The sequence below is a fragment of the Simochromis diagramma genome, unplaced genomic scaffold (assembly GCF_900408965.1).
Source record: "Simochromis diagramma unplaced genomic scaffold, fSimDia1.1 OVJJ01000596.1, whole genome shotgun sequence".
Classification (NCBI taxonomy): Eukaryota; Metazoa; Chordata; class Actinopteri; order Cichliformes; family Cichlidae; genus Simochromis; species Simochromis diagramma.
In genome coordinates, this window is record NW_024387245.1 from 24,821,122 (window position 1) to 24,837,147 (window position 16,026).

General features: G+C 41.0%; 2 protein-coding genes across 2 annotated transcripts; both read left to right on the top strand.

Moving 5' to 3' along the window:
- The first annotated feature begins 882 nt into the window (after positions 1-882).
- Positions 883-8,391, top strand: LOC120747409 (folylpolyglutamate synthase, mitochondrial-like). Its single transcript, XM_040053242.1, has 15 exons — positions 883-997; positions 1,503-1,622; positions 1,730-1,783; positions 2,328-2,392; positions 2,877-2,991; positions 5,355-5,432; positions 5,712-5,773; positions 6,186-6,288; positions 6,370-6,447; positions 6,528-6,675; positions 6,799-6,882; positions 6,964-7,114; positions 7,296-7,371; positions 7,479-7,539; positions 7,797-8,391. Exons 1-15 carry the CDS (start codon positions 983-985, stop codon positions 8,174-8,176), a joined length of 1,590 nt encoding a protein of 529 aa, XP_039909176.1. The 5' UTR covers positions 883-982; the 3' UTR covers positions 8,177-8,391.
- Positions 8,392-11,507: 3,116 nt separating this feature from the next.
- Positions 11,508-14,952, top strand: naif1 (nuclear apoptosis inducing factor 1). Its single transcript, XM_040053246.1, has 3 exons — positions 11,508-12,124; positions 13,057-13,104; positions 13,532-14,952. The coding sequence occupies exons 1-3, from the start codon at positions 11,680-11,682 to the stop codon at positions 14,098-14,100; spliced, it is 1,062 nt and encodes a 353-aa protein (XP_039909180.1). The 5' UTR covers positions 11,508-11,679; the 3' UTR covers positions 14,101-14,952.
- Positions 14,953-16,026: the final 1,074 nt, after the last annotated feature.

Genomic DNA, 16,026 nt, shown 5'->3' on the forward strand with positions numbered 1-16,026 from the left:
GCTTTATGCGAATCCATCACAATAGTGCAAACTACTGTTTATCCAGCACTAAACTGCACAGCATTTTCACACAACCTTTGAATAAAACAAAGCTGTAGATCTCAGCTTGTTTTGCAGGACGTTTTACAAAATGAAACGGTATAAAACTTCACCCCATACAGACCCGATATCTGATTTAATAATTAGGACTAACATGCAATCTTTAAATTTGCAGATTATCAAATGTCACTGAGCAGCCCTTACCTTTAAATCTAACCCATCTTCTTCCTCTCCTGTCCTGTCTTTCTTACGTCTTTCTCCATCTCTGAGGGAAGCTCTCATTTTGTGAAATCCAGCAGCTGGACCTTTACCTCGCAGACACGGTGTGACTAACAGTTTGTGTGCTTGCTGATTTTTGTTGAGCTGATAGAAACGTTTAAAATTACCTGCCGCTAGAAAACGTTACTCCCTTTATGATTGCTCCTCTTCAACGCTGTACTGCAAACACAGCTTATCAACATGCACCAAAAGTGCCGTTCAGGATCATCCCAACCTAATTCAAACCCCGAGTTTATGGTGCTATGATAATGCATAAGTGATGTGGGTTTTTTTTGCCTCTTTCATCTTTTTGAATGTGAGACGCCTCGCTGATGGATAAACTAATAAATGTATCTATTTGTTATTGTTACCTTCTTTTAACCTCACATCAGTTTGAAGACTCACAATAAAAACTTCCCTCAAATGAAGCTAAAGTAATGAGCCTGATTTGAAAATGTAAAGAGTAAAAATAAAAGGTTGACAAAAAAATAAATCCTCAAGTAGAGATACCTGAAAATATTCTTACATCCTTTTACTACATGCCTCGGGCAAAAATGATGCTTTTCTAAGGTGATAAATATCTGAAAGCCCCAAAGACAGAGGCGGGGTTTTAAAGCGGACGGATAAGTGCATACCTGCTGTAACAGAAACTGACACAACGGTGTCAGACTGAAGCAGAGCTGCCATGGATACAGAAACGGTAAGCTGAGGTTTTCTTCTGTTTTAGTGTTTTATAGCAGCTGTTCTATTATTGTGACTGTGGAGCTGCTGCTTCAAGGCAAAGGCTGGTGCTGTCCAGGGGTTTTTGTTATTGGAGAGGGACACGGCTCTCCAAAAGTCTGAAATCTGTGGGGGAATTCTGCACTGGCAAGTATTCTGGAACCTCCAGAGAAGAAAATCTTGTTTTAAAAAAATATATCATTATTTTTTTTTTTTCTTTTTTCACAATTTTGCTTTTTCAACTTGCTGATCATGAAGCATGAATCATTCCTTGGTTCTCTTTTTGGAAAGGTTCCCTTTCCCCTCCTATAATCTAGTAGGAAAACAGAGACTCTTTCACTTTCTATCACCGTTTGATTTACATTTCAATCAGACTGTCCTGACATCCTGATTCTCATCATTTCATGCAGACATTTTTCTGTACAGATGACACATTTTTGTTACTTTTGAACTTTTCTGTCCTTCCTTTTGTACGTTTACCACAGGACGCCATCTCCACCCTAAACACGTTGCAGCCCTATGCTACCGCCCTGAAGGAGCTAAAGAGCAAATGTCACCTGCAGCTAAAGACCATGAGAGGCTTCCTGGAACGAGCGGGCCTCACGGTGAGCCAATCAAAGCAGCAGTGACATTAGAGATTACACACAGTTACAGTAATTATCACCTTCAGTCTTAACTGAACTAGATGTCTGTGCTTGTATGCATATCAAAGGTGGATGAACTTGACCATCTCAATATCATTCATGTGACCGGAACAAAGGGCAAGGTGAGCTGACATTTAGGTGTTCTTTATATCAGAAAGGCCCGTTCTGTGGATTAATTAGAATTAAGTTCAGTTCAATTTGATTTATATAACACCAAATCACACCACAGGGGGCTTTATACTGCAAGGTAAAACCCTACAATAATACAGAGAAACCCCAACAATCAGACAACCCTCTTTGAGGAAGCACTGGGCAACAGTGGGAAGGAAAAACTCCCTTTCAACAGGAAGAAACGTCCGGCAGAACCAGGTTCAGGGAGGAGCAGCCATCTGCCTCAACCGGTTGGGGGTGAGGGGAGGAAGACAGGACAAAGGGCACACATAAGAATGGCCTCATGTTAACACACAGAAATCTCACATTTGTCTTACACAAAAAATAAATAAACAAATAAATAAAAATCTCTGAAACAAATAATGTGCTGTGTGAAAATCAGAATATAAAACCTATGTGAGATGAGTGTGTGGTATATAAGATCCTGGCTTTAATTAAATTATGTATAACACACATTTACATCATGAATCCAGATGATGACTGTTTGTCTTTCAGGGCTCGACGTGTGCGTTCACTGAGCAGATTTTAAGAAATTATGGCTTCCGCACAGGATTTTTCAGGTAAACCATGGTGTTTACTGAATCAGGTGTTTACTGAATCAGGTGGTTACTGAATCAGGTGGTTACTGAATCAGGTGGTTACTGAATCAGGTGGTTACTGAATCAGGTGGTTACTGAATCAGGTGGTTACTGAATCAGGTGGTTACTGCAGTGTTATTGCATAAAAACGTGGTTTGTTTCAGATTTCTGTGCAGTCCTTGGAAAGGTTTAAATAAGCTATAAAACACAAATACACACCCATGCTCAGCTATAAAGTCTTTTGTTATTTCTACATTTGAATGTAACAGCTGTCCAGATGTTGGGGTTGTGCTCTTCTCTCGAGTAGTCTGAACAGTAAAATGGGTTGTTTAGTTTTTGTAATCAGATTACTCTGATATTACTCTGATATTTTGAGCAGTTTGAACATAAACACACACACACAGGAGGAATTAGATGGAGAGACTGACAGGTAATAACAGGCTTCAATTATTTTTCTTGGGTGCAGCTCTCCACATTTGGTCCAAGTCACAGAGAGGATTCGGATCAACGGGCAGCCAATCGGAAAAGAGCTCTTCACCACATACTTCTGGCAGATATATAGACGGCTCGAGGAAACTAAGGTAGGTGTGAAAAGAGAAAAACAGAAAACTAAAATGCCACTTGACACTGCCCCATCCACTGGACCAGATGTGACACACCCTATGGTGATCTGGTTCTGGTAATAACCTGCCAACCCGAGAACCCGAGTCGTGTCATAGAAATAATATCTCTAAAACTGGGCAAATTGCACCAAACCTTTCTAAATTGAAGAGGGAAATGATGTAACTTAACTTTTGGGGATGAACTGACCTTCTAATGTGGATTCAAAGCTGTTAAAGGTACTTTCTCTAATTACCCTCCACAAATTTTCACCAGAGCTTTGACCACCAGGGGGCAGGCTTGTATCATTGGGTTTGTTGAAAAGTTTTCAGTCATGTTCTGCTGTTTTGTTTTGTTTTGTTTTGTTTTGTGGGGTTTTTTTTTTCACTTTTTAATTTGTCTTTACTCCTTTAGGGCAGTGGTTCTAAAACTTTTCACAATGAGTACCACCTCATAAAATATATGGCTCCTGAAGTACCACCCTTATGACCAACATTAAAGTGCAGTAGTATAGGCCTGTTTAACACTACATACAGTTTACACAGACAATTTTATTTCTTATATGAATGTTATTTATTTTAACTGTCATAAATAAGATGTGACGAGTGATAATAATAACAACAACTGTACTGCATTAAAACATGGTGGGATATCCAATCTTTAAGTGATGACCTGATGAACCCTGCTTCTGGGTCCAAACTACTCTGCTTTTATTAAGGCTGTTGTGTTTTTAACATGTTTTAATGCTTTGTATTGTGTTCTTTAATCTGAACAAGCCCCTAAAAAAAGTCAGTGATCACTGTCGGCCTCTCTCTGGTTTTAGCATCACTATTCATTTTAAAGCTCAGTTTTTAAAACCTTACAATGTAACTACAGCCCAGCCCATGCAGCAGTATATTAACGACTAACCTTACATTGCAGTTGTTCTCCTGACTGAAGTTCGATCCGTTTACAGCATCCTCACATGCAATTGCATTTGTCCCTAACCATCAGGAACCCTCACGTTAAAAGTTAGCGTTCAGCCCCCAGCTTCACTGTGTTCATATTATGCTAACCATAGCTGTGTAGCTAGCTACCACGTAGCACATCATTATATACCAGCTAGCCCAACTTCAGTAACCCTACAAATGTCACAGCTGTTTAGTTTTCTGTCTTCATTTATGTCGGAAGTGATAGCAAAACTGTACGTTTTAATTTTCGCCGTATGATGACCCTCCTCCGGGATCCCACCACACAAGGGAAATACACCGCTCTCAAGCCACTGCTGCTACGGCGCTACTCCCTCTCCAATGCAGGCCGAGAAACTCCTCTCTCTCTCAGACCTTGGTGATGGTACCGCTCTCGAGCTCATGGAGAGCACGCTGTCCTTGCTAGGAATGGATGACAGCGGATTCCTCGTCACTCACGTCTTCCTCCGACAGATGCCGGTGCTGCTGCGGTCCGCGAAGGATTACTGCTCACTCGCAGAAGAAGCGGATTGCATCCAGGCAGTAGTTCCTGACTCATTGACGGCATCTCCCACACCCCCACACCAATTCTCCTGGGGGCCTCCGAAAGGCTGCTCTTCATAGAGGACTCACACTCTGGGAGGCGTTTTCTGGTTGACTCCGGCTCCCAGAAGAGCCTCGGGAACTGTCGTGTCGTCTTTGCATACCGCTTTAGGGCAATTTCTTCGCGGGGTTTTGTCTTTTCCCAGGCTTGATTTGCCTTTTTTAGTAAAGGTTACAATGACTCTTTCCGCCATCTTGTGGTATAACTCGGTGTTGCTTCAAAATACAGTTTTTATTTCTTTAACATAATACAGACATGCTTTAGATATGGAAATTAGACCAGCCCCTTCTTCACTTCTGTTACTTCTGGAAGATTTAAAACTATATTAAACTCTGGAATTTAAGATAAGAAACTTTAAATGATGTTAAGATCTACCTAAAAGTGAGCAGGATAGAAAATGTCATCAGAGGGACAGCGTAGGATATATTGGACAAAGGATGATTAAATGGACCTGCCAGGCAGGAGGAGAAGAGGAAGACCACTGGGAAGATTCATGGGTGAAGTGAAGGAGGACATGAAGAGGAAGATGCTGGGATAGGGTGAGATAGAGGCAGATGACCCATTGTGGTGAACCATGAAAAAATCAGCTGAAAAGAGAAGTAGAAGAAGCCATCACTTTTAATAAATTTGAGACCATATTTGAAAGGTAACATCTTAAAATTAATTCAATTAAAACCCTCAGACTTATGACCTGATGTGATCATTTAGAAAAAATTAGATAAAATATATCATCTTTGGTGTATAAACAAGCAGATTGAAGAGTCATAATGTTTTTTCCCTTTAACCTCCTCAGGACGCTCACGGAGGGACGATGCCGACATATTTTGGTATCCTCACCATCTTGGCCTTCCATATCTTCCTTCAGGAGAAGGTACATTGTCAAAAGCAGCCAGAAAATGTTTATATGGAATTTATTCCTGACACATGTTATGTATGCATGTATCTGCCTTACAGGCAGTGGTGCAGTTAACATTAGATTTCAAAAGTGTCTTCAGAAATGAGCCCCTCTGGATGTGTATAAGAAAAGCTTGTGTGTAATTCTCAGAGCTCAGATTTACTTGAACGATAAGTCCTGTTTATTTCACCAACAGATGGTTCTTATTTACTATAAACACTCCTTGGATCTAAATGGCTCTTTCTCTTTGCTCAGGTGGATTTAGCTGTGATTGAAGTTGGTATCGGCGGAGCGTACGACAACACCAACATAATACGGTGAGATGTAAACTTAGCAGAGCATAAGTCTTTGGCATAACATGCAAAATATCACAAACAATGGAAAAGCTTCCAAATCAAAACATAAACTAAAATGGTACCAAGTGGACACATTTAAAAAGCCTTTGTCATAAGAGTCACTGGAGTCTGTCTTCTTACACTTTTTGCTGAAATACAAAATTATTTTTAATGTTCTCAAAATTACGTCTGTTTAAAAATTGTTTTTTACACTAATTACATTTCTCATTTATATAGGATTCGATTTTTCTTATTGTTGTGTGGGTGGGATGGGGGGGGGGGTGTAGTTGATTTTTCCATCTTGCCATCTTGTGGTACTTCTTGCTGTTTATGTCTGCTGCCATGCTCAGTGTACAGCCTCGGTCGTCACTATGACCCCTGCGTGTTTCAACAGGAGGCCGTGGGTGTGTGGCATCTCCTTCCTGGACATAGACCACACTGATATTCTGGGAGACACCATCAAACAGATTGCCTGGCACAAAGCGGGCATCTACAAGGTCTGTTCACATTAGGAGTGAGTAACTGTTTCAGTCTGAATGCGTGATTCTTTTAGTAATGCTGCATTTTTGTGTTTGCAGCCTGGAGTCCCCGCCTTCACCATCAGACAGCCAGAGGACGCCATGCCCGTGCTCGAGGAGCGGGCCAAAGAGATCGGAGTAGGAGTCCACTTTCAGTCACATCACACAGGAAAGTGAAGCTTCAGCTTTCTATAACTCTCTCTAACCTGTTGTTGCAGTGTCCACTGTGGGTGTGTCCACAGCTGGAGGACTACCAGGCAGAATGTGGACCTTTGCACCTGGGCCTTGCAGGGCAGCACCAGCGCTCCAACGCCTCCCTCGCGCTCCAGCTGAGTCACACCTGGCTTCAGATGAGGGGTCTACCAGGTTGGGCTGATGTTTAAACATATATCCAGAAATAAATAAATAAATGATTAGTACAAAATAATGCAAATAATAGCTGCAAGCTTTGGTTAGTGTACCTTCAATGTACCTGTCCTCTCTGAACAGATAATCACTTCCCCTGTAGCACTGTTAACAATGGCGGGATGCTTCAGGCAACTGCGTTCAGTCCCAGCCCCGTGATGGTGAAAGGTGAGTCCCGCAGAGCCAATGAGATAACAACAGGACCCACCCAAGGCCAGCTGATGTAACAGTGAATGCGTTTGCTCTCAGGGTTGGCAGATACCGAGTGGCCCGGCAGGAGCCAGACCCTAAAACATGGAGCGGTCACCTACTTCCTGGATGGAGCTCACACCCTGCACAGCATCCAGGCCTGTTCTGAATGGTTTAGAGAGACTGCAGCTGAGCACGAGAGGAACGCCAGGTAAGCTAAAAAAAAGAAAAGAAAAAAAAGATGTGCTAGAATTTTTAATTTAAACATTTAGTCCGGTCTCTGTTGTTAACAAAATGGACCAGAGTGTGTGTTCCAATTGTAGGTGGATCTACAGAAATATTTTTACATCAAATGCTATGTGATGTGACACTTTGATGTGTTTGTGTTTCAGTGGCCCTGTGGCCAGAGTTTTACTGTTCAACGTTACAGGAGAGAGAGACGCAGCTGCTTTCCTTAAACTCCTGGTGGTGAGTAGTTCTTCGAACCTGAATGCATTTGTAGGTATGTTGGCAAGGACGTGACAGTACGTATAGAGTTGAAAACTTTTTTTTTTGCATGTCTTGTTTCTTTGCAGCCGTGCCACTTTGACTTTGCTGTGTTCTGCCCATGCATTGCCGAAGTCAGCACCTCCAGTAGTGAGTTTGCTGAACCTGTTTGCACCTGTACAGATCGTTCTATATAAAATCAGTCTGGACACAGTATCGGTGTCCAGAAGTGTGCAGTTGTAATCTAATCTTATCTGAAGCACATTTTTATAGTTTACTTGTGTGGAGTTTGTGTTGGAGTCTGTGTTTCCAGATGCAGATTATGCAAGAAGAGACGATTTTATCCAGTGAATAATTCTGAGTCAAAAACTTTGAACTTGTTCTTTCACCTTCTTCTTCCCCCTCAGTTCAGGAGAAGAAGTTGGACATGTCTGTGGAGGAAATGCTGACTCGCTGCTGGGACAATGAGAGGATCTGGCGCCTCCATAACCACCTAGATGACAATGGAGATAATCCATTGCTGATTGAGGACAGGCTTCCTAATTTACCTGAGCACAGAGGGGACACCTTGGTGTTCCCGTGTATCTTTAGCGCCCTCCAGTGGATCACACAAGGCAGGGACTCTGTGCTGGCCGATCAGGCCAAGATGACGCTGCTGGTTAAACCGAGTGTCACAGCCAAAGCTGCTCCTCTCCGCGAAGCTAGTGAGATCCACGTCCTCATCACTGGAAGCCTTTACCTGGTGGGAGGAGCTCTCAAACACCTGGACACAGCTTCTTCCAAGTGAACAGAAGTGTTTTTTATTTGCACAACTGGGAGGGATTTGCTTCTAGGGAAGAGGGTTGGGTGTGGTGTTAGTTTTTCTAGACTTATTTTCCTGAATCTGATTATTTTCTCTGTATGGTATGAAGGTAACTTTTGCGTATATTTTTGTAACAGTGGCCAAAACTCAAGTTTCTAAGTGTGACTGGATTGCAAATAAATGATCTTTTAAAATGTAAAGTTTTTGATCACAGACTGGGTAATGTTGCCTTCAACACTTTTCTCTTATTTGCATCACTAAATGCATCGGCTTCCTCGTTGGTTCCAAGTCACAGAGTTTTGCAAGCTGGAGTCTATGGGTCATTTTGACCTTGAATCCCAGTATTTGATCAGAGTAAACATGAAACTGGACTATATGCTGTGATACACGAATGTAAGATGACATTCTGCTGATCGGCAAACATTTTCATTCACCCATCCAAATGATTGAATTCAGGTGTTCCAATTACTTCCATGACCACAGGTGTATAAATTCAAGCACCAAGGCATGCAGACTGCATGTTCTCTGCAGTGATGAGTCAAGCTTCTCTTTTTGGAAATCCGATGGGTGAACCTGAAATGCTGAGCTGGTTCAAAAAGTGTTTACAGTATGAACTCGAACATTTAAGAAAGGACAGAGCTTCATCTCCATCAAGGAGTTGTACCTCAGCCTCCTATTTGCAAGGTCTTTAAACACTCCACTATACTAGATACCATGCTGTGCTTGTGGTTAACTTCCTGAAATTAGACAATTCTGCTCTACATCTGAACCACAGTGGACTCTCAAACACATACTCACATTAAACGTTTGTGCAAAACAGTCATATGAATGCTTAGTTCTGAAACTCTTCTTAACTCACTCTAAACTGAACCTCATTAAATATTAAACCCTGTTTGTCGGCAGCGCTGAAGACAGAAAAGTGTAAAAGGACCCCGAGTAACAACTGGGTAACAATGGATCAAATCTGGGTGCTGGGTTACTGGCAAAAATGCACAACACAAACACACATGCTTCCAAAAACACACACACTAGAAAAGAATCTGAAATAATCAACTGATTAAAAAAACAAGTGGTTCAAAAGTACAAAACACTAAAAAACAAATCAACACAGGGAACAAACCTAAAGCAAAAAATGCAATGGGAAAATTAAAAGGTACCAAACAGGTGCAAAAAAAGAAGAAAGAAAACATGGTGTTCCACACATGATGTGGGGTAATACTGAGGTGGTACATTAAAAGTAGTGATGGGGGAAAACAAAAAGGTTGAAGCTTCTAAACCAAAGCAACCACGACAAAACGGCACAATATAGAACAAGGTAAAAGAAAAAACAAAAACAAAACAGAAATCAAGTCCTGAAGGTAAGTCCAAACTTTTCATGTAGTGTAGAAACAAATAGTTTTCTTTACCCTGAGACATAAAAGCAGCTTCAGAGCTCAGCCCTGCACTCTGAAGCTAGCTCCACATATCCAGGATCTATTTTCTTGGTCCAGGTTTTCTTATCCTAACATCAGCAGCCACGTGAAGTTCGTCACGAATGGGATAAGTCAACCCAGGGTTTGTTAACCTCACTGCAAGAGTGCTGACATGAAAGAGATGATGCTGGCAGCATCTGACCAATCAGAAACAAGGACAGAGGCTCATTTTACAAAGGAAACTGTAATACCAGGACAGTGTGGGACACTGATTTATTTATTACGACAGTCAAATTTGATGTGTAACAGTGCTACACTGTGGTCAGAGAGGGTATTAAATTCTTACTGAAGAGAATTACCATTGATGATCAGTGGGAAAGATTGAAACAGTTGAAGTGCCTGGAAGTATCCACATGATGAGGGTTCAATCTCTGCATGGGAAGACAGTTATTCAGATGTGTTAACCACTAGACCCACAAACAAAAAACAAACTGTTCCAGTTAAAGTTCCAGCTAATTCTGGTTACTTAACCCCAAATATCTGGGGTTTTTTGGTCATTTTTCAGCACATCACTAAATCTTTGTGATCTTCTTTCCACCTTAAACACTGAAAATGTTGAGTGTGACCTTGAAGAGCACAGAGCTGACAGAACTTTTGTTTCCTTCTGGTGGGGAGCTTTATCTTCACCATCTTTTATCCACCATCCCATCCCAATCTACCATTTTTGGTCAATTTGTGTCAGTTTCATGATAATTGTGAAATTATTATTTTTTGCTTCTTGTCTTCCTTTTTTCTTAATGCACCTTGTCTTCTACCTTTTTTTGTATTTGCACTTTGTTTTCTTGCTTTATTTAGTCTTTTATGCCCCATTGACAGATGGTTTTTCCTTTTGCTTTCAATCACCTTTCTATGTTAGGGTATTGGTGACATAAACATGAAACAGAGAGAAACATGGAGCACCAGACTCTGTTAGCTTTTTCCTCCTTTATTCTTATAGGGCAAACTGTTTCTGTTGTGTAGCTGTCATTGCGGTTATCACACATGGAAAACATTCTTTGTTCAAACGCAGATCGAAACAAGGTTGTTGGGTAGCTCATGAACCAGCTCAGTTTTCAGTGGTTTCTTTCAGAGTCTTAAGAACAGATTTTGTTCCGAGGAACAGGAAGCAGAGTCCCATTGAACAGACTGAGTGAGCTTAACATGTCAGAGGTATTTAATAATAATAATAATAATAATAATAATAATAATAACTGATTGCATTTATATAGCGCTTTTGGAGACCCTCAAAGCACTTTTACAATTCCACTATTCATTCACTCTCACATTCACACACTGGTGGAGGCAAGCTACAGTTGTAGCCACAGCTGCCCTTCTTTTAACAAAGAAGAGAATAAAAAATGTGAGTTTCACCTACAACAATCAGAAGGAAAGAAGGATCCTCTTCCAGAGGGGAGAAAAACCATCATCGAGAAAACATAACTCTGACCGACCACAAGCAAGACACTTGCCTTTCACTATTAAATCCCTCATTCAAGACACTGAAAATTATTCACGGTGTCATGGTGTCTTGGAAATTTGTAAATAATGAGAGGTTACAATAATTATAATATTGATTATTAGTAGTATTCAGTTTAAAGACGTCTTTAGAATTGTTACCTTTTAGCAGCAGTATTAAAACCATGCTGTTGATGAAGCAGTCATATCCCAGCTGACATGTTCCCCTTACGTTTTCTTTTTTACGCTTTAAACGTTGTTTTCACTCAAGTGTAACTTGGAAAAAAAGCGAGATAACGGTAACATTTCTTTTTTTTAACTTCGTCTTTTTGTTTGGCTTGTTGAGTTGATTGGCTTTTGTTTGGTCCAATAGTAAGAGAGAATGTCGCATTACCGCGAGATCCTCAACCAATGGAAGCGTCGGTGGGCGGGGCTACGTCCTCCATCTAACGTAAGCGTCGTTAGTAGGAAGAAGAAGCCGATTCTGGAAGCCATTACGTTGCGCACATTACCGGAGTAAATCCTACTATTTTTGCGTACAATACGCACAATTACCTGCCGTAAAGACGCTTTTCTGCACTTATGGCATCGGTGGCCAAAAAGAGAAAAATGAATTTCTCGGAGAGGGAGGTGGAAATTATAGTGGAAGAAATAGAGAAACAAAAGCACACACTGGTTAACCACTTCAATGCCGGAGTCACACACATGGCTAAGAATAACGCGTGGATGGACATCCTGAAAAAGGTGAACCAGGTCACCACCTGTCCGCGCGAGCTGCCCGAGGTGAAGAAGAAGTGGTCCGACATGAAGACAGAGGTCCGGCGGAAGGTGGCCCAAGCGCGGGCTGCCATCGAGGGGACGTCCGCGGACTGCACTCCAGTTCCCGTCATCCTCACCGCCATGCAGCAGCGGATCTGTAACTTGCTGGGAGAGGCCACCATCATCAGCCTACCTGCCGGAGACTCGGATGCGGAGATCACCTTACCTGTGACCGTCAACGCCGCCGCAACCGTCACTCTGACGGAGGGTGAGTGCCGCACGGTGAAGTACGGAAAGTGAAGCGTGCCGAAAATAACTGTGCGTGTAACACTGTAAAAAAAAAATGAAGTGTGAAGTTTAAGTATTTTCTGAAATAACTGAAAACTCAGACAGAAAAAGTGAATGAAAGTGTTATTAAATGTCACAGTAAACATTATAGTTTAGTTACATTTATGTTTATACCTGAACAATAAATGTAAAGTTAAAAATTGGTCTGTAGGTTAAATGTTTACAAGTATGGTTTAATATTGCATTCTAATCCAAAATACTACATGAAATGCAAAATAACTAAAACTACGTAATAACGACACAGGCTTAATATTTTATGTATTTTTAAATGTATTATTACATGTAAACAAAAAGCTAATAGCTTATTAAATTTACATTTAAAAGTTAATAGGTTAATGAAATATTTTTAATTAAATCTGTGAGGACCATACTAAAAAGTAGGAATTACATTCCAACTGCATTCAACCACAAATGTACTAAATTCTAAATATTAAATTTAAATTATTATCTATTATTATAAGATACTTTTAAACATAATATATAGTGTATAATGTATGATTATAAAATCATTTAAATATAAATGCAAAATGTTAAATCTAAATATTAAAGACACAGACTGGATACTACCATAGTTAGCTATTGAAAGCCAAGAGGGCAACATTTGACACCAAAAATTTAAAAATAATGTAGTAAATGTTAAATCCTAATATTACATTTTAATATTTTAATTAAATACTAATTTGGATTATAAATATGAAATCTGATCATATGACTATGATAATAAATTACAAAAATGTAACCCTAAATGTAACATTTAAATTTAGAGTTACATTTTTAAAATAAAAAATACATATTAAAGATTTGCTGATAGTTTCATTGAGGTTTTAGCTTCTTCCTCTGTTTGTCTTTCAGCTCTTCCAGCCGGTGCCGGGACAATCTGTGATGACTCAAAGCTGAATGGTACGTTTCATTTCTTTGCAAATGTTCAAACTTTAGCCGTGACACTTGCAGAGCCATCAGAGTTTCTAATCACAACTCTACTGGACTGTCTGGTGTTGAACTGCTGTGCTTTAAAAGGTGCATTTTGTAATTATCCTACAGATTTAATCACTACCAGGGGTCGACATTTTAACTTTTAGCTCTCTTACCATTAAATACCATTTTTTCTTTTTGCCTGGTTAAAGGAATAAAGGTTACACTGATTCACTGCGCCATCTTCTGCTGCTTATTGGTATTACATGACAGTACAGCCAAGCCCTAATTCAGCTTCAGTCTATATTTCTTCAGCACAATAGAAAGATGTTTCAGACATGAAATCAGAGCAGTTGTTTCTTCACGTTCTCTGTGAGGCTTTTAATAAACATCTGAAACTGATTCCTGCTTCCAGCTGAGACGACGTACCACACTCTGGAGGATGGTGGCGTGGTGGAGTACTGCACCACCACTGAGGGCGACTCTGCCCCGACTGTGGTGGCCGCGGTCGAGGCTCCCATGGAGATGCTGGCCTCGTCTTCCGTTTCCCCGCCGCCACCTCAGAGTCAGGCCAAACCGCAGGAGCTGAAGAGCCGCATTGCTCTGAACTCCGCCCGCCTGCTGCAGGAGCAGCGAGTCACCAACGTGCACATCCGCCAGATCGCCCAGCACCTGGAGGGCCAGAACGAGCTGCTGCAGATGATGCGGCGCTCCCAGGAGGCTCAGGCCTTTGCCCAGGAGAGGCAAGCTCAGGCACTGGAGGGCACGCAGGCCGCCCTGCTCGCGTTGGTGCAGATGCTCCGACCGGCTCTCAAAGACCTGAGGAAGTTTCTGCAGAGCGGGTCTGAGGCTGCGAACGCCAGCAGCTCTGTGGCGACACCGGCAACTGGAGCAACCATTGATGGAGCGGCAACGGAGGAGCAGAGCAGGCCCAAAACACCTCCGCCTCCTACTCCTACACAACAGGCTGAGGAGGCGCAATAGACTCTGTGCGTGGTTGTGTGTGTGTGTGTGTGTACGTGTGTGTGTGTGTACGTGTGTGAACCATGATTACACTTATGCCTTATGAAGAACATGTACAGAACCAATGGAGAACTGTTATTTTTATTTTTTGCCACGAGTTGATGTTATTTAATACCCTGAATCTGGTTTTCTGATCTTTTTTTATGCAAATATTTCATCAGCCTGATGGAAAATTAACGGGTTGGTTTTTTTAGACCGTGGTGAGCCGGGTTTGTGTGTGAGCTGCACTTTAACCAGCATGTGTTCAGACCGGAATAAAGTGAAAAAGAGGCCAAACTCTTTATTTCCTGTCACATCTCTCCTGTCCCAGGGGCAGATGTTCATGTTAAACATGGTAAAAGAAGTCAGTGAGTGAACGAATGATCCCCATGAGTCAAAAGTTTTAAACACTTAGTTTCACACAGTTTTTTCTACTCTTGGATCTGTATCATGTCATAGAGAGCAGGCTTTCTATAAAATACTTGAAACACGTCCAAAGTTCCACTCTTCTCTTGGTATCGTCTTCTTGTGCATCTCTAAATTGTTTTCGGAGCTTCCATCCGCTGTGATGCTGTTATGTTCCTCCCGTACTCTGCTCTGCAGTGTGTGATGGATCTTTTCCAGTGTATCCAAATGTTTCAGGGAGGCGATTGTGATGGCGTGCACCACCGTTCATTTCCTCTGATTGTTCACTATCAGATGCCTCAGAGGACTTCACAGCAGACCTCAGCAATGATGATCTCACCCTGGGGATGATTTCATGGTGCAAAACTTGTTGAATGTTCAATAAAATGACGTGCTCTTGAAGGCGTGCCTTCAGGCTGGAAAACTGGATTCTGGGTGTATGATTCGATATATACTAAATAAAGTTAACTATGAAACATAAATCATGAAAGCCTACTCTAAAAAGCCAACAGTTGGAAAGATGGAGATGGAAATATGCAGAGCAGGTTGTTTTTTCTGCTGGCTGTAGTGCTTGCAACCAGCCAGCAGAGGTCAGTGTAAGTCAGAGTTTCATTACAGGTGTGTGAGCACAGCAGTGACGTTTGAGGTCCTGAGAGGGTGAGAGGAAGGAAATCCGTTTGTTAATATCAGTATCAGATTAAATTTCACAAATGAGGACACTTCAGTACTGCAGGGTGTACTGGAGTTTAATTTGATGTTTTCATTTAAAAACCCTTAACAAATCAGTTATTCCTGAAATAATTAAAGTATTATTACTTCACAGTTCATCATTTCTACTTCAGGTTGTTTGCTGAACCTCTTTTTCCTTTTCCAGTCATGTGACCTGTCCCTAACAAAGAACGGTATCTAAAAAAGCTCAGTAAAGCACCTTTCACTATGAGTATTCCTGAGTTCAGAGCAAACATTGGCAATAGCTCCTTGACCCTGTTGGCTGCTGTCACCATAAGATGAGATTCATTGATGTTAGTTGCTGATATTTATCAGTCTTTAATCAATTTTTTTAAGAAGGCATCTTCATTTCCTGAAGCAAAGAGAGCACGAGGCAAACTTATCACCACAGTTTTGTATTTAGTTTAATTAGTTTCTCTGTTAGTCTTAGTATTATTCCATGGAGGGCATATGTCAGAGGGAAGATTTAGGAAAGTTTGTACAGGTATTACAATAAAAACAGTTTTTAAAAGCAGTGACTCACAGTCTTGCATCTCAGTAAACACGTCTATCAATGTCTCATCAGGGAAGTTTTTATCAAACTACTGATGTACTAAAACTAACAGTATTTCCTCTGTAGCTCTATTTTATTTCAGATCAGTTAGTTTACATTTTTCAAAAGTGTAGTTTTTATTTTTATTTTAGTCAAAATATTTTTTCACATCTGGTTTTAATAACCTTGCTTATTACATAGCCAGATGGACGATGTTTTCTGCGTTAAATCTGGTCAACGAG